This window comes from Neolamprologus brichardi, chromosome 18 (genome assembly GCF_056152115.1).
Source record: "Neolamprologus brichardi isolate AB-2024 chromosome 18, ASM5615211v1, whole genome shotgun sequence".
Taxonomy (NCBI): Eukaryota; Metazoa; Chordata; class Actinopteri; order Cichliformes; family Cichlidae; genus Neolamprologus; species Neolamprologus brichardi.
In genome coordinates, this window is record NC_142121.1 from 12240923 (window position 1) to 12259790 (window position 18868).

At 36.3% G+C, this 18868-nt stretch overlaps 2 protein-coding genes across 4 annotated transcripts; one reads left to right on the plus strand and one right to left on the minus strand.

The window, feature by feature from the left end:
- The first annotated feature begins 3952 nt into the window (after window positions 1-3952).
- Window positions 3953-6378, plus strand: LOC148097692 (CD48 antigen-like). 3 transcript variants are annotated; one of them, XM_087831807.1, is made up of 4 exons: window positions 3953-4001; window positions 5209-5508; window positions 5587-5871; window positions 6260-6378. In XM_087831807.1, exons 1-4 carry the CDS (start codon window positions 3953-3955, stop codon window positions 6376-6378), a joined length of 753 nt encoding a protein of 250 aa, XP_087687933.1. The 3 variants fall into 3 exon arrangements, with proteins under 3 accessions (XP_087687933.1, XP_087687934.1, XP_087687932.1); XM_087831808.1 differs by having other exon boundaries at window positions 6266-6378; XM_087831806.1 differs by lacking the exon at window positions 6260-6378 and having other exon boundaries at window positions 5587-6002.
- Window positions 6379-8460: 2082 nt separating this feature from the next.
- Window positions 8461-18394, minus strand: LOC102798728 (uncharacterized). Its single transcript, XM_006792367.3, has 6 exons — window positions 18309-18394; window positions 14149-14448; window positions 13786-14064; window positions 12999-13085; window positions 10127-10170; window positions 8461-9910 (listed from the first exon to the last, which is right to left on the minus strand). Exons 1-6 carry the CDS (start codon window positions 18361-18363, stop codon window positions 9677-9679), a joined length of 999 nt encoding a protein of 332 aa, XP_006792430.2. The 5' UTR covers window positions 18364-18394; the 3' UTR covers window positions 8461-9676.
- Window positions 18395-18868: the final 474 nt, after the last annotated feature.

Sequence of the window (18868 nt, forward strand, 5' to 3'; positions counted from 1 at the left end):
CTACAAACGTACATAAATATTTCACGAGAAAATTTCACAGGGCATGTATTATAAATTTTTTAAAAATCTTTTCACTTTGGAAAAAAAATTTTTTTTTGAGGATTTGTTCTTTAAAAAAAAACATCAGCAAAAACTGTATTTATGGGTCCGATCTTGCCTAACTGTGTGTGTTTCCAGAACACGACCAGAAGAGGGCAGTGGGTTACTGTTGTGAGTGTCTGTTAACGTGGAGTAAGGAGAGATTAATGTCCCCTTGGCTGCACCGTGCCATCACAGCTGAGGTGGTAAAAGGACCTGATACCCAGCCTTCAGTTCAGTTGAATTTTATTTATATGGCGCCAAATCACAACAGCAGTCGCCTCAAGGCGTTTCATATTGTAAGGTACATCCTACAATAATACATACAGAAAAAACCCCAACAATTATGACCCCCTACAAGCAAGCACTTTGGCAACAGAGGGAAGGAAAAACTCCCTTTTAACGGGATGAAACCTCCAGCAGAACCAGGCTCAGGGAGGGGCGGCCATCTGCCACGACCCTTTGGGGTGAGAGAAGGAAGACAGGATGCTGTGGAAGAGAGCCATATGAGGCTTATGTGTTGAAATGGTTACAGTGCTAGACAGACTTTTCCCCATTCTGATAGTAAGTAGATCATCGATAAGGTTTAAGATCAAAGATTGAAGTTTGATCTAAATGTTAGCAGAGAGATGCAGTCTGAGTAGTAAAAATGCAAATTCTAATGTTTGTGTGTGTGAACGCGAATCCATCATCGACCTGTTTATTCATGTCTGAGTTTAAGAGGATAAGAACTATGTCACCAACCCATCATTATACTTTTAAACAAGAAAAATAGAGTTAAATGTTGTAAAGGTTAAACACAGAATTATTATTCATATGTGATTTTGCTGATAGTTAATTATGCGCAATACTGATCAGAACATAATCTGTAAATTTAAAGATGTTTGAGGCTAAAATGATGAATAAGGAAAAGTAAGAAAAGAGAATAATGATTTTAGAGACAGGCCTAACTCAGGCCTAGCTGTAGAAACAGCCTTGAGAGATATGAGTGTGAGTGTGTGAATGAGAGCATGCTAAGAACACTGAATGTCTGACTTTTAAAGTGTATGATTTAGTGAAAAGGGGGATTGTATTGTATATATTGTATTTAATGAATATGAATGACAAACGCAAAAGTTTTAAAGAGACAAGTATCTGTATTAAAAGGAATTATGTGAAGTGAATGTGCTAATGAAATCTCAACTGAATGAAGGCATGAAATGAAATGGCCATCGCCTTAGTTAAAGTGGGTGAAAGGTCATAAATGGAAAGAATATTGAGGTCTGGCTGAAGATCAGTGAAACTTGTGTAAACATCTGATTGGTTGGCTAGATATTAGAGAGAGATAGGTGGGGCGATTGGGCACTTGATAAAGCATAAATTGCCTGGAGGTCTACTGGGTCAGTCTGCAGCAGTTCAACCCTTTGAACTGCTCATCTCGCAGTTCAAAGGGATTCCAGAAGTTCACAGCTGAAAATTCTAGCAGAGTCCCCAGTGGGAGATTGGCCAGTGGACTGAAATTGCAGACTTGGATTTGGCTCTATTTCTGCTCATCATCGTCATCATTCACATGTTGAATTATAATTCTGAGAAGGTTTGGACTTCCATCATTTACCAGGTGGACCGCAGAGTCCCAAGACCAAGGTTTGCCCTGTGAATTATAACTTTGAGGAATCCTGCTTTCCTAAATATTTCCATTAACACAGAACACTGAGGTGGAACACATCTACGGTGCTGGAACTGTCTATCTCACCACCAACCTCTCTCACCCCAAAGATAAGAAAAAACCAGCATTAGCTCAGAGTGGGTTAATTAAATGAGTAGAATTGATGTGATTTGATTATAAGTATACTTATACTTGCTGTAATAAAATCTGCAATTCAAGTCTAAAATGTGGATATTCTGTTTTTAACCCCTTGTGAAACAATAAAGGCGTATATATGAGTATTAATCAATATTAGTCCAAATAGCATTCAGGACCTTTAGAGGCAAGTGCTGCAGAACAAATAAACATTAATGGGTAAAGCAACCTTTATGTTTATGTTTTTCTTATCAAGTTGAAATCAAGGTAATTTATGCCTGAGGGACAGCTTCCTAAGCCGAGACCCCCCACATCTAGCTCATCTAAGGGAACACCTTGGTATTCCCAGGGCTAGTAGACAGAGGGAATCTCTCCACTGCAACTAATGATTATTTTGATTTTCAACTAATCTGCCTGATTTTTCTTTAATTAGTCAATGATTATTTCAATAACTATTATCTCTGATTCCTGTGGGCAAACCTCCTGTTCTAGGCTAAAGTACCTCACCTGCTCAAGTCTTCCCACCTGTGAATCACCCTGTTGTCTCATCCCACAGCAAATTAAAATTATGACCCAGGAAACATGAATTTGAAAATATTCAAATGTAATTTTAACATTACCATCAGGCTAAAAAATTAAATTATTCAAAATATTAGGTAATATAAATTAAAATGCTAGTAGTATTTAAACAACAATAATAATAATGTGAAAATAGGAAACTAACAATGACTAAAATAAATAAAAATAAAGTGCTTAATGCCAATTAAACTTACGTCACAGCTCAAGGGTGTCGGTGCTTTTTAGTGCTCGTGCACTGGAGTAATGCTGTGGTGGAAGTAAAGCTCCGCTTTGCACAGTCTGCTTTTAATTTTGTGAGTTTTCTGTGAAATGCTTTCACATATTTTAAATTCCCCGCCTCCATTTTTTTCCGTCCTCCTGTTTTGCCGTTCGAGTACGTTCTTCCTCGAGTGCAGTTTTGGCAGACGTTATTAGGCGGTACTGCCCCCATAGCTTCCTGTAGTGTATTGCAGTTAGAAAGGCGCATTTATTACGTGGTTTTACAATATGACGCATCGACGAGTTTTTATAGTTGATGTCATTGATTATGGAGACGAATCGTTGCAGCCCTGCTCTCTTCCCCTGGGCCTGAGCATCCCCAGAACACCTAGCACAGGAGTTGCACACAGGGCTTTCTAGTCAGATGCTTGAACTACTCAGTTGGCTCCCTAGGTGTGGAGGAGTAGGAGCTATACACTGAGTACCTCCCAAACTACCAAACCCCTCACCCAGTCTCTAAGGAAGAAGCCAACCACCTCTGCTTCCTCAGCGGGATCCTCCTAGTAACCTTCCACCGCTCGATGTTGACAGCACACCATCCACACTATGCACCACCAAAGTACCACTTTCCCCTCTGGCAGTTTCCAGAATCACTTTGACGCTGATGAAAATCCTTTTTTTCCATTTCCTCGCCAACTCAACCACAACATCAGGTGTTTAAAATAGTAATTCTGGGTACTCTACAGGTCAATAGTACATCTGATGCAAAATATTAAGTACTCAGTACAGTTTTTTCTTTAACCTATTCTCAAGTTTAAAGCTCATACACTAAATTCTTCGATAGTATAGGATACACTTTACTACTACACTTCTTTTTAAATGTTTTTTTTTAAGACAATCTGTTTGAATTCTTATTCAAAGTAAGGCCAACACATTAAAATTGACAACAGAAGATATCACTTCTGCATGAACTTTTCCTGCTGTTTTGTGTGTTAGCGAGGCGAGACTCAGCTTTTCCTGTGAAAAACATGCCCTTTTAGATGCATATTGAAGTACTAGTACTTTTTTGTGCACTTACATTTAAAACTGTTTCCTTAACAATGATTTCAGTTCTTTCCAACAATTATTAACTGGTGCCAAAGGGCTCTGAGAGGAAATTATAGAGGAGATGTTTTTGTGTTTGTTTTTGCGCTGACAGTCTGTGACAAGGAAACAAAGTTGTGAAAAGAGGTGGGCTTTGTGGGTTCCATCATTGCTGTAAACAGAAGTAACACACTGATGGCTTTGATGTTGTTGCATTAAGCTTAAGACTATACAATGTTTTTCTTGGTGGTACTGGCGCTCCTGTTCTGCACTGAGGCACAAGGTATGAAAAGAAATCTGCCTGATCATTTGCACAAAAAGCAATGAGACGTGTTTTGTTGCTGGTGTGTTATTTCCTGTTACGTTTTGTTTTATTGTGATCAGCAAACTGAACACCAGGAACAACAGTGGCAAACAGGAAAAGAGCAAACCTTTTATTTTATAGTAGTTGTTATTTTTTGATTAGTAATGAATATGTGTCATCTGTAATCGTGTACCATTCTATTAGAGCAGTATGGAAGAAGAGGTTAGTAGCACGAGTGGCTTTGTTTAACATTAAAGTCTTAAAGTACATCGTGATTTCATTCGATGTGCTTCTTTCGGAGTCTGAAGACAGTTTGTTAAAGTAGTTAATGGAAGTAAAGGTTCTTACCTGTTACTGCCAACAATAATGCCAAAGTAGTGTGCTATGAAGCAAGATTAATAGGTCAGTGAGGTGACTCAGAATTTTCAGTTTGAAAAGGTGGTTGTATTTGTTCCTGGATATGTTCACTATGGTCACCTGCTCTCGAGCTCCTTATGTTCTAAGTTTTAGTTTGAAATCCTGGTGAAATGCTGTGTTTTCACTCATTCTAAAAATGTAATTTTCCGTATTCTCCTGGTGCGACGCAATATAGATTATAGATTCTCTACTGGAGTAGGTTTTATTCACAAAACCTTCAGAAACGTATCCTGTTAACGCCACAAAGACAAGCCCTACTATAGTTACCATAGCACAAACAAAAATAATTTATATTAATTTGGTCATAATGAAAATATACTGTATGACTCTGTCATTTTACACTGTTGGAGCTGGAACCAATATAGCACAGATTATACAAAAGTGATTTAAACACCTCTCATTAGGCTATGGGACTGCTCAATGGATCAAAGTTTCAGAACTCATCGAAGATAAATGGTGTGGTAGAATATATCAACTGATATAATATTACTAATAAAAACTAATGAATTCTCAAGACTCTCAAATCACAAAGCAGCACTTTTAAATGTGACAGAATGGAGAAAAAGATCTTTATATTCTGACACATCTCAAAATTTAAATATGATTAAAAAGTCATTTTTGTTCATGGTTTCATTCAAAAAGGTTAACTTTTGTGTATTCTAAATTCATACATACATTGTGCATGTATTATTTCAAACCCATAAAAGTAATAAATCACAGGTGAACATGACATGATTCTGACCACATTTTTGTTTTTCTGTTCTTTTAGGCCTCCAAAACGTGTTTCTCCTTCATGGAAGTGATTTACACCTAGATGTAAAGAAATCTGTTGTACTTGACAAAAAGACTGACTTTTTCTGGAAGTATAATATTACTAATTATGTTGGTAAAATTAGTTATAATAAAGAGGCAACATTGTTTGACAGTTATGAAGGAAGAGCTGAGGTCTTTGGACGAAATTTCTCTTTGGTATTAAAGAATGTAAAACACAGCGACAGTGGAGATTATACTGCAGTTGTGGTTGGAGAACAAGAGCAAAGTATAGCTGAATACAAGGTCATAGTCCAAGGTACGTTTCTCTTGCCAGTATAATTTTTAAATGTTGATACATCAGAAACATCCATTCACAGTTTTTTTTATTCCCCAGATCCAGTATCTCGTGCTGAGCTGACAGTGGACCATCTTTCCAGCAGTTCAGACTCCTGTAACCTCACTGTGACCTGCAGCACAGTGGAGTTTAACATCAGCAGCATTTTTAGATGTGATGCCCAAAACTGCCTGCAAGTGGAAGAAAAGAGCTTAAACGTCTCAAAATATTTTTCTTCTCTGATTGTTTACTTGCAGCAAGATACCATCTTTTGTAACCATAGCAACAAAGTGAGCTGGAGAGCGAACAAGAAGGTGATCAAGCTGTACTGTGAAAGAAAATCAGGTAAGACCATCAGTAAATTGTCCCCCCACCAAATGTGTTGGACTAACAACTTACTTTTGATGAACAAAAAGATATCTCTTCTGGTGAGATTATTATTGAAGTCAAAACAAAAATGTAACATCTCACAATAATTGTTGTTGGTCTGAGTAACTTATCTGTTGTCAAATCTGCTATTGCACAAGCTCAGTCACTGAAACTTTGCTATACATTTCCTGTATTTGGAAATAAAAAGTTTGGTCAGTTACAAAGTTCACAAAGTGCTATTCACATTTTTTAGAGAAATTAGTGGTTTAGAACTTGGGCTCTGTTGTTGTTCAACGTTTGGATTAGCTGTTTGGATATGCTGTTTTAATTTTGTAAGAAATCTGTCTGTTTTCCTGTGTTGCAGGTTCAGATGGGATCTCCGTCTGTGTGGTGAAGACAGTCGTGCTCTCTGTCGGTCTGATTATCATGGTGTTTGCTGTCATCAGTGTGCACCTCATGGAGAAGAAAAAGAAGAAAAAATAAACCTTTCTAATGTATATAAAGCTCAGTCTTATGTAGAATACTTGTTTGTTTTTTCACTTGTAGCAGCTTTGGTTAAAAAATAAATCCCTGTTTCTTTATCTTATACAATGAAAACACAAAGTTGTGCATAAGAAATGTAACAATGCACTCAAGCCAACATCATACAGTACATTTAAAGACAAGAAAACATTCATGATTATTTATTAGTTAAACCCATCATGAAAATGTTTGAGGATTTGCTTCTGAGACAAATATGTTTCTTAAACCTCACCAGAAGAGGGCAGTGTGTTACTTTTGAGCTGGTCTGCCCACCTGTCCAACAAGATTACCAAGTGATTGAATTCCTCTGTGCAATTTCACAATGCAAGAAATGAAGGCCATCACCTCCCCGAGCAAATACCAAAACATTAACATATTACCAGCAGACAAAGGGAGGTGCACTGTTGTATTCAGCTCAGCTGATTATCTTCCCACGATTACTACACTCCTCAGTGACAATACCTATGAGACCCCACAAGCATTAACTTGCATAGGAAAGCCATTGACTGCTCTAAGTATAACCATCTGTACCCAGGGGATGCTATAGCCGGTGTATACGGACTTATAAAGATCCACAAAGAAGGAGTCCCACTCAGACTCATCATTAGCAGTATAAACTCAGCCACCTACAACATTTCCTAGCACCGCGCCACTATCGGCGCAAGGATGTTTTCCCTCCAATCAGATTTGCTGTTAGGACTCTGCCTTTACACCACTTATTTTAAATACAACAAGGGTTTTCACTGACAAAAGTGTCATTGTAAGTAGCCTTGACACGGAGGAAGTGAAAGTAAATCTTTGGGCTCTTTCACAGTGACAGCACCTAGCCACCGGTACAGATGTGGATGAAACCTGGGTTAAAACCAAAACCCAAGAAGTAGAAGCCTTCGCTGTTCACATCAACTCAGTGGATAGAAACTTGAAATTTACCAGGGAAAATAGAAAGGACAACTGTTTGCCTTTTGATCAGTATGTTAAATGAGTAGTAAAAGAGACTGTTCTAATGTCTGGATTTTGTGTGTCTGTGTGTACATGATCAGGGAAAGGACTGAAACAGCGAACTCTGAACCACAACTTCATTGGGGTGTACTGTAGTTCTTAACAGCCACAAACTAAACTTTGCGTGAAATGTGATAAATGTGATATATGCATTTAATATTTACTTTCTGAACAATAGTAATAATCTTTTATTCATCTCCTTCAGTTGTAAGGAGTTAGCATGTAGATGTAACAACCAATGTTATGATATACTGCATGTACTGTTTTGGGTGTGTTGCATTTACGTTTTACAATCTGTCTTTAAAGGAAGTTCAGTCAAGCAGAGACTTCCTGTCTGCATAAAGTTGGGTTTAAATACACCTACACATCTCTCTGTTTGACGTTTCACTTTGTGCTTGCTGTTGTGCCTGTGTGTAGAGTGCAGTACAAATACTTGTTACTCCCCTAACTTTCATTATTGCACATGATTCTGCTTGAAGTTTTATAACAATATATCTGTGATAATTTATTGGGTCAAGGTTGCCCTCTCTCACAACGAGTCGATAAATACCAGCCGCAGTTCTAACTTTGTCCATTAATCAGAGAGTGCCAGAGGAGGGTTGCTGAATAGAGTGATTTTTGTTCTTGAGGAGGCGGAGGAAACAGACATAAAGAGAGTGAAAGAAACTTAGTAGAAGGAATCAGCAACAGACTCTGTGTTTGCAGAAAACAACGGTTCCATTTTTAGATCTGATTCTTGAAAATCAAAAAGCCCATCAGGAAAAAGACTTGAAATGTTTATGAAAATATGAAGTTCTAACTTCACAGCAGACAATGACAGAAATCCTTTAAATAAGATGAGTTTTTCTTGTCTTTTTTTGGTACAAGTATATTCTTAGACAAGAGAAATAAAGAGAAACTCACACTTCATCAGTATTGTAATATATCTCAGTTTGGCTGGTTAAAGGCCAAACATGTAATTCCAATATATTCGACAATAAAAAACATTATCTTGAAATGATGAACACAGTATTTTCACCACTAATCAGTTCCAAAATATTTGCTTTCAAAATATTTTTCCAGATAAATTAATTGAAACATTTCTCATAATTTGTTCTTGTAAAACCTCTTCAAAAGCAAAACATGTTTTTGTTAATGTCTACTTTACATTTGACTTTTACGAAAACAATTTAGTTCCCTGGTACAACAGCTAAATTAAAAAAACAAAACAAAACATGAAGGCAATGAAAACCTTTGTTCTGTCTTATATACTTTTAGCTTTGGGTGTATGTGTGTAATTCACTATGACCTTTGAGGACAAAGGCATTCAGTCTGAGTCGTAAAAAAGGAAGAGATCTGATCTTTTGGACATGTCATCTTTATCAAGAAACCAAATGTACTGACTGGCAGTGGTTGAGGGTAAATATGGGGAAACTCCATTAGACATGTGACATTTGGTCAAAACAACCGGACAGATTCTTATTTTATACACTTATTTAGAATTTAATTTTGGAAAATTCCAGTAGAAAAATGTTTAAGATTTCTCTGTATACCTCCAGACTTCATTCTTGTTTTGCTTCCCATGCCTTGCTTTCTGTAATAAATATAAACTACAAAGAAAGTTTTTCTGTTGCAGCTGTTCCACAACAAACTTAAGGTGGCTGTTAACTAATAAAGTCTTCCAAATGAGAAATTGATTTAATACATTTCTCCATGAAGTTTAGATCGGGGATTTTGAACACATCTTACAGTGTTGGCCACATCCAGCCCACTTTGATAAGTGTGCCAAACCAATTCATTTTAGTTTATATAACGCCAAGGCAAAACAACTGAAATATATTCGACAGTCCAAAATTTATGCTCCCAGTGGGCTGGATTGGAGTCTTATATTTCACACCCCTGGTTTAGATCTATAAAAAGAAAACTTGAAATGTATTAACTTTAAGTATTATTTATAGTCTGCAACACATATAAAAAATAACAATAATTATTGATAAAGATTATGTGCACTACATTATTCAGGAAGACTTCAAAAAGCAAGAAAAAGAAAAAGAGATTCAAGCATATAGCTCTAAAAACAAAATATTGTACTTCACAGTAAGCCATCACCATCTAAAACACAAAAATATTACTACAAAAAAGGATAATGTTTGAAAACATTAAGAAAATATTCAGTTCATTTGTGTTTTAAACAGGTGATAAATTTGATCCAACATGCCCTCTGTGCCAACATTTTAGAAAAAAGAAAAGCAGAGTTCAAGTGTTCAGAGTTCATATGTGTTTAGCCTTGTGAATTTATACTACTGATGTTCTCCAGCTCTGTTTGTTGGGCAGTGACTCTGGGCCTGGTAGCTCTGGTAACTTGAGCATACACCGTCTCTGGCTGTGGAATTTTTTTGGACTTTGTGGATTCTGTTTTAGGGTGAAACTCCACGAGGGCATAAGTAGATGTTGGGGAAAGACTTGAGGCATCTCCTGGAACATTCTCATTTCGATTTTGACCTGGAGGATATTCCTAGAAACAAATCAAAAGTGTTTTGTTAAAAAACAAACAAACTGGGTGGAGCAGTGAAGAAAGAAGATGGAATTTGATTTTGGGCAGGCGCATAAAACTAGTGTGTTAGCTCATACGTAGACTCATTAAACTATTCTGAATTTGAAGTGAATTTAAAATAAAGCTGAATCAGACATTTTCTTTCTTTTTTTCTTTTAAGAAAAAGTGTTCACTTACTTGAGCAGCCTCATACAGATGATTTTCCTGGTTCCTTCGTTTACCTGCAAGCCAGTCACAGAAAATACAGATTTACTTACAGCACATATCTTCCACCGGAACGTCTAAATTCCTCGCTGGAAATAACAATGACTCCAGATCAGTTCATGTTAGCTACAGAGAACTAATACACCACTGTCCTGTTATCATACAGTGAACTGATCAGTCTGTAAATAAATAAATAAAATCATCGATCTTTATTGGTCAAAATGAATTTCCATTTTTTTAAAAATAACTTTCATCCTTAGAAAATATATTTACTGTTAGTGCTTGGTGCTATTCTAGATGCAAAAGTCTTAATGTCATGTATCTCTCCTATAATATTGGTGAAGAGATGAGATTTAGTGGGTTTTCATGTATTATAATATTACTCATTACTTAATATATTACTGTAGTCACAAACAACAAACTGGTTAAGAGCCTGTAGTAACTGTGCTCCCTTCTTTTTCCACAGTTATGTCTCGGATATGTTAATAGAAGGCAGCAATTAACAACCAACAATTAATTCTTTAAAAATATTTAAACTATTTAATGCTATTTAACCAGGTGGGATTAGCAGTATTTTTTTTTTCTTGAGAAAACTGCAGACGCTGCATCGCTAAACACAGATGCAGGACAGCGAAAAAAAGGAGCTGTCTGCAGGAGTGTTTTGTTGTTTGTTTTTTTAAAGAGTAGTTTTAATTAATTACTGGTCAAAACTTGTTTCATGCAGTACTTGTATCCAATCCAATGCTCTGATGATGTGGGTGGAGCTCAGACAGCTCCACAACACACAACAACTGGAAACCAGGTGAGATACAGATAATGTTATATTCAAATCTTTATCCCAGTTGGGTTTTAGGGCACAAAATATTTTCTGCTACATATTTGTCCAAGCAGAGTTTGCTTGAATGCTGCACTTCACAGAGTAATGTGAATGTTTAAAAAAAAAACAGTAGCAACAAAAGTGGCAAAGTGGCTTCACATCTAGGAAAAAATACACTAAAAATCAGAGCTTTTAACTGCTCATTCTTTAGCCGGTACCAAATATTTAGGTAACGGGTCACATTATTAGATTTCAGTTGTGTCTGTTTTTTTGTTGTTTTATGTGTATATGTGTGTTTTTGTGGTGGTTTTCCTCTCAGCCAAATTTAAATTTCTTATCCGACTGGGATTAAATTCAACCCTACAATTCAGTCCAATTACAGTTTTCCCCTCCTGTGAACAGTGTTGGGGAGTAACAGAATACATGTACCGGCGTATTATATTTAAAATACAAAATATGAGTAACTGTATTCCATTGCAGCTACCGCTTATTAGAATACAGTTACTTTGTTGAAATAAATGGATTACACTGCGGTCTTTTCCCATTTCATATGTTAGGCTATCCCCTCTCTAATCTTGGTAAATCCACACATTGCAGGAAATCCAAACAAAACATAAATAAGAGGCTCTAATGAAAGCGTCTTGTTAATGTTGGTGGCGTCAGTTACACGGTGGACCTGAAGCCAGTAAAACAGAGCCAGCAGTGCACGGGCAGGAATGCATTTCTTATTTGGAAATTTCACTTCACATTTAAAGAAGAAAGGGATGGGCAAAATCTGACTCTGTTTGCTATCAGCCAAGCTACTCTCAGCATCAAAAGACTATTAATGAAGGCTGCATTGCAACCTGCTAGCTGCAAATAATCAGGTGCAGTTCTGAAAGCAGACAGAAAGAAAACATATTACTGATACAGAAATAGTTTTCTATACAAGACCACTGCAAAAAGTGCAGCCTTACCTAATGTCCACCCTACTGCTACTCATTTTATATTAAGATTTAAAAATCTAGTTGGCATTGCTTTCAGAACTGCACATGGTTATTTGCTGCTACATTCATGTAGTTATAAAAAGCATGATAATATATCAAGTAATCCAAAGTATTCCAAAATACGTTACTCTCATTGAGTAACTTAACAGAATACGTTACAAAATACATTTTTGGCCATGTATTCTGTAATCTATAGTGGAATACATTTTAAAAGTAGTCTCCCCAGCACTGCCTGTGAATGTGCATTACTTACCTAACATTTTAAAGCAGTTGTATGTTTTAGTTCAAATGTAGCAGCAACTCGGTGCTTTATTTCTAATTTTATCTCCTCCAGCCTATATTGCCTTACTGAGGGACACCATTTTTTAGACTCATTTTTGCTGTGAGGATCCACGAAGCTTTGAAGACAATTCATTCATGAAAGTAATCTAGACAGGATAATTTGGATACATAGATTTTAAACCTTACAGCTGATTTGATTGCTAATCTTTGCTCATTTGTTCATAAGTGGGAAATTGGGGGAAATTTGAGAACCAATGCGTCACCTAATTGAACACTTTTTGAAGAGGTGAGGTTAACTTAAACAGACATTCTGAAGGAAAATTACATTCACATTTAAAACACCTTACTGTTTTCATGGAGTATTTTTATGTATATTAAAATGGTCAATGGCCTGTATTTGTATAGTGCTTTACTAGTCCCTAAGGACCCTAAAGCGCTTTACACATCCAGTCATCCACCCATTCACACACTGGTGATGGGAGGCTACATTGTAGCCACAGCCACCCTGGGGCACACTGGCAGAGCCAAGGCTGCCGAACACTGGCGCTGGTGAAGTGTCTTGCCCAAGGACACAACGACCGAGACGATTCAAGCCGGGGCTCAAACCGGCAACCTTCCGATTACAAGGCGAACTCCCAACTCTTGAGCCACAATCGCCCTATTAAGTGCATACTTACATATTATATTAGATTTCAGTGTACTTAAAGTAGCAACAATTCTTATTTGACTGTTTTTGCTGAAAAAACAAATTGGGACTCACGTTTTACGACAATGCAAATGATGACAATGATGAAAACGAAACCACAGAGGCCACTAGCAGCTGCGATTATTATGTTTGCGCTTGAAACTGTAAAGAAAACAAAATATTACATCACAAACAATCTGACGCGAATCTGTCATTTTAAATCTGCAGTTATTTCTGTAATGGCAGAATCATCACACCAGAAGCACAAACACTTTGTGTTAAATCTCAAAAGGTTTTTGACTACCAATCAAAAATCACCAACCAAAGGTGATTAGATTTAGAAATTTTCATACACTTCTATGACTGTTAATGGAAAGCTGCAAATCCTTTTTAGATCTTCACCTTGGTTAACAGCATGTCTGTGGTGAGAATGACTGGACAGAAACCAGGAATTTACAAACTAGAATGGAACACAGGACACACGGTGAGTGAGAGAGACTGAAACAAGGAACAGAGGGACACTCAGCTGACACTAATCACAGATGAATGAGACAAGGGGAGCAAAACTGAACATTTAGCACAGGAAACGGGACACAGGCTAGAAAACAGCAAATGACCAACACTGAGACACGGATTAAGATATACAATACAAAGAAAGGTAAACAAACACAGACTGGTGTTTTCTAGTGTTTTGAGAGTTTAATACCTTCTATTTCAACAGAAAAACATGAACAGATCAATATAAAGCGATGAAGTCTTTAAAGATCAAAAATTTGTTTTACTTCTTTGTTCTGCTGCATAAACTCTTTAAATGGTTATGATTTAAATCAGTCATTCATGTCTTTATGGCATTTAAACTTACCTGTCCTTGTCTCACAGTAAGGTTTAGTCTTACTGTCTGTCCAGTTGACTTTATTGCTGTGATTACAGATGATGAAGTCTCCACGCAGGTAAACAATTAAAGACGAATAATAATCTGGGGTTTTCAAATTGTTTTCTACCACCTGAGAGCAGTTTTGGGCATCACATGTGAAAATGCTGCTGATTTGAGAATCCACTGTGCTGCAGGTCACAGTGAGGTTACAGGAGTCTGAACTGCCAGACACAAAGTCCACTTTCAGGTCAACTGGAGAAACTGGATCTGAAGAGTAACAGGCATAAAGAGATTTAAAACAAGTCTATGTTGTATCACCATTTCAAAAAGATAATGAAAACAGAAACCTACCTTGGACTATGACCTTGTATTCAGCTACCTTTTGGTCTTCATCGCTAACCATGAATGCGGTATAATCCCCACTGTCACTGTGTTGCACATTCTTTAATAACAACCCATAATTTTGCATGAAGAGCTCAGCCCTTCCTTCATATTTGTCAAACACTACTGGATCATTATTAAAACCACATTTAGCTATATTGTTAGTTATATTAACTTTCCAGAACAAATCATTTTTTTTGTCTAGTACAACAGATCTCCCTACATCCAGGTGTAAGTCCTTTCCACGGAGGAGAAACACATGTCGGACCCCTAAAAGAAAAACAACAAACCTGATGTCAGAATCATCTTATTAACATGCAACTGGAACTCCTTAAATTAAATACAGTAGATACTTTTTCAGAATTATTTTTATTATTGTTTTGTCAACATAGTTACATCATCTATTTATATTTATATGTTTATAATTAAAATTTTATTCAGCTGTAATAAAACACCTTTACATGAAAGATCTCTCATACTAATATAGATTTGTGTGTAACTGCCAAAATGTTTGATTGTGGTTTTTCCTACTCCCTTCCCCAACCTGACTTGCGATCACATGTAGCACATGCTATGCCACACATCGTCCTTCAGTCACTGGTTGTCTAGGTTTCAAAACATTTACAACAATAAAATGTGGACTTTCTCGTGAAAATCCTATTAGAAATTATGGCTTCCACCCAACTTTGGATGGTGCACCTCTAATATCTAGAGTTGTCAAAATTTATGAAACTAACCAAACTAACCAGATACTTTTTTGTCTCAGGAAGGATTTCTGCTTCCTTCCATGAGAGGAAGAGGGAAGCTGCAACCCTCAAACCTGTACAGAATGTATCCAGCCAAACCAAAAATCATCAAGGAAGGAATCAACCATGAAAAATGAAATGAAGACTGAGATAAAGTTATAAAACATTTAAAATTCTTACTCTTAGCCTTTCAGACCCTAAGTGTCTGCTTGAACATCAAACAGTATTTCTTGAAACACTCTTTTATCTTATCTTTTTAAAAAATTATTATTTATCATTTGCATTTACAAAAATGAACTAACGAGCACCGGGGACTTTTTTTTCCATTAAACTGGAAGTTTATCTGACAGTGCTGTGACTAAATTTAAAGAGGTGATTCAACTGTTATTTCCTTCAATAGACAAAAGCCCCACAGCTACTGAGCTGATGGTTTTCTTACATTTATCATTTGCTTATTTTTGTCTCAGCTCTTGCTGACATCCAAAAGTGTGTGCATTTTGGGCTTTTTTAGTAAGATACAACAAATACCTATAATAGATCAAATGAAGATTAATGAAACTGAAATATTAGTAGAATTGCAAAATCTATCCATCATGTCTCTTAAGAAAAACAGAAAAGGCTGTGTTCATTCAGTTCACTCTTCTTTCACATTTTGATTCCAAACTTTGATCCTTTTGCTTTCTCTCCACATGTCAAAGTAACATTGGCCAGGAAGATCAAATTGTTCTCCCTTTTTTATCATTTTGTCAACATATGTACTCAAACTAATCTAAATGAATAACAGATAATGATAACTAAACTAGTGATGACTTCACAACATGTTTGAAATGGAAACTGCTGTCAACCGTAAAACTGTTCCTGTAGGTATTCATCATTCTATGCTACTACAGTTTTATACTGTATTACTGTAATATTGTTCACATTTTCTCATTTAGGATCTAAAATTGCAGACCATCCACTGCTTGCATATGTCTGCAGTGAATGGACACTTATATAGTGTCCATTAATTGTTTGTGTGTTCTTCTAACTCTGTTTTTTTTTTTTTTAAGTTGAATGTTCATCTAAAACATACGTCACTCTCAAAGCGTAAATGTGTGTACTCAAAAAGAGGAGGTAATAAAAATATTTTTCTCAGTAGAATAATTTTAGCATCCATTTAGTGAGTGACTGCTGACAGATTTAAATTAGAAAGTGAAGACACTGAAGACATTGGTGTTTATCTCACAGCTATCAGAGTCTCATATGTGCTCCTTCATCTACTTGCAGTCTCATAGCTGTGACCACACACTTAACCACATCTCAATTATAATATCAGCATTATATATTATTATGTAGCATTTCACATTTAACTTTGATCAGTAATCATGCTGTTTCTGTTGATTTCACTTTGTTGTAAGGAGTCATTCAGCATATGTGATCACCCATTTTATGACATACTGCTATATACTGTTGCTTCATACAGCAATAGTATTTTGTCTGTTAGTTTTTGTTACAGTAAAACTAACTATAAGAGGAAGTTCAGTCAAGCTTGTACACAGATGACCAAAGAGAAACCCATAGTCTGTCTGCCTGATGTTTGCATTTGTGCTTGTAGCAGTTTGTAAAGCATTGTTGCAGGAGTGCAGTACAAAAACGTGGTACTCATGTAGCCGAGTTAATATTGTAGATGATTCTACTTGCCATGATTACCATAATTTCACAGCAATGAAGCTGCAGAAATGCATTGGGCTAATGTTTCCTTTTTTTCAGAGGTAGTAAATAAATACAACTATCAATGTGAAGTTAAGTTCATCAGAGCATATCTGAGAATACATGACCACTGGAAATTATAGGAACATTAAAGAGAAGACTTGCAAATGGGTTTAAAGCTCTGGGTCACCCCTGCTCCTGTCCTGCCTTTCTCCCCTGACCGCTCTTCCTGGGTCCCCTCTGCTATCAGTTCTCACAGGTCTGGTGCTCCAGTTTCCTGCTTACTGTCCTCTTTTTGGCGTCCAGTTAAAAAAAGAAAAAGCTTTGTGCCATGATGTCAGATTGTGGTAATCATGACACAATTGTATTGTCTTTTAACTTCTGGCTTTGAAATATATATTAAAAAATATATATGTTTAATGAAATGTATAATTTGAATAATTTAAAAATATATACATTTGGTAGATTACAACACAGCAGTCTCTACACTGGCCCCTTCCTCCCTGCTCTCAAGGCTAGTAATTTCTTCTGAACTCAGCTGGGTACAGAGAGTACGGTAGTTCCAAAGAAGTGGAACAAGCGGGCATTAGCCAGTTATAATGGGGAAGTATAAACAGAAAAGAGTGACATGACCCTGACCTGGCACTCATGGAAATTTCCCTCTTACAGTCTTTTGTTCATCAAAATTGTAATGAAAACATTGCATTTAAAAATAAACTTGTTGAACAGGGGTTCTGCCAAATGATGTCCAAATTATTCCAAAATGATTATATAATAAGTGGCTTATTCTAGTTCTAGCTCACAAATGCATATGCATGACAGAATGTTGTGGGTGGAAACACAGACAGAGGGAGAGAAGTGATACTGACAAGAGGAAAGACTTAAATAGATAGATGTCAGCAACTGACATCTGTGTGTGTGTGTGTGTGTGTGTGTGTGTGTGTGTGTGTGTGTGTGTGTGTGTGTGCGCGCCTATGTGACAGAGAGACACATATTATCTTTTTACAACATGTGAACATGGCTGCTTCAGTTTTCGATTTAATATCAGACACTTTAAAACTTTTTGTGAATTTGTGTTCTACTGGTTTTGAGTGGAGTACAGTGGTTCAGCGCAAATATCAAAAAAATGTAAAGGAATTTTGTTTATTTGCACTACATGGTTTGTTGAGTTACTGAAGAAGAAGTGGACTGATCCCTACCAAGACTAGCCTGCGACATGGAACGTCACCTCTCTGGTGAAGAAGGGGCCAGATAAAACTACATTTTAATTCAACTTCAGCCAAATTGATTTGGGAAAATAATTGAAAAATGACACAAAGAAATCAAGCAGATAGTCAGCACTTACCAGCCCCATGTTACCATTATTCATAGTTCAGAAACATCGATGTTGAAATTCAGTCTGATTTTTCATTTGTTAATATGTCAAAAGCATTCTTATTGCAATGTAATTATTGTAATTTCAATACCGATTTTCTTGCCTGGTATTCATTTTTCACTGTATTTATTTGACTTTCTTCCACCCTGACAATTATTTATTATATGTCATTTGTTGTTTGTCTTTTACAAACAATTTAGTGCTATAGTACAAAACCAGATTCCAAAAAGCAAAGGAGACGAATCACTTTGACATATTAGTGTAAAAAATAATACTAACAAAAATATAATATTAATCAGAGTGTAAAAATAAGTGTTTACCTTGTATTTCAAATGAAAGCAGCAATAGAACTCCCCAAAATAAAATACGTGCCATCTTCACACCTTCTTTGAAAATCAGGAAGTGCAAACTTCCTCATTCAAGATTTTCAGCAGTGATGCACACAGCCTGTGTGGGTTGTCCCAAGACTAAAACCTCTATGTGACGATAGTGACATAAATACAAAGAATGACTCTCCTCTCTTCTGAGCTTTCTCTTTCGTTGTCACTTTTTTGTTTTTTACATTGTATTCCTACTGTATAAATCTTTTACAGTAAAATCTTTTACAGTAAAAATAAATGAAATGTTTCTACCTACCAAAATGTTCAACCTAATATTGGAAATGTTAAGTTCGATTCGGATCAACAGTAGTCTGCTTCACTTACACAGTTTCATATTTGTTAAATTAGGATATAGACTAAGCTGAAATTTGCTCCAGAAAGACTCAATCCCCAAAGGTATGATAAGAGATTTCAACAGTATTAGGATCACTTAAAGCAAAAACTTGAAATTGTGTGGATTATGGGGGGAAAAGAAAAAACGTGATAAATTTCCAAGACAA

Bases quoted from the DNA above. Each gene is read 5' to 3' on its own strand.
- LOC102798728 (XM_006792367.3), bottom strand. From the start codon at position 18,363: ATGGCACGTATTTTATTTTGGGGAGTTCTATTGCTGCTTTCATTTGAA. The intron at 14,449-18,308 runs GTAAACACTTAT...TTTTTCTTTTAG, and splicing joins GCTTTCATTTGAAATACAAG to GGGTCCGACATGTGTTTCTC. The intron at 10,171-12,998 runs GTGAGTCCCAAT...ACTGGCTTGCAG, and splicing joins CATTTGCATTGTCGTAAAAC to GTAAACGAAGGAACCAGGAA.
- LOC148097692 (XM_087831806.1), top strand. From the start codon at position 3,953: ATGTTTTTCTTGGTGGTACTGGCGCTCCTGTTCTGCACTGAGGCACAA. The intron at 4,002-5,208 runs GTATGAAAAGAA...CTGTTCTTTTAG, and splicing joins GTTCTGCACTGAGGCACAAG to GCCTCCAAAACGTGTTTCTC. The intron at 5,509-5,586 runs GTACGTTTCTCT...TTTATTCCCCAG, and splicing joins ATACAAGGTCATAGTCCAAG to ATCCAGTATCTCGTGCTGAG.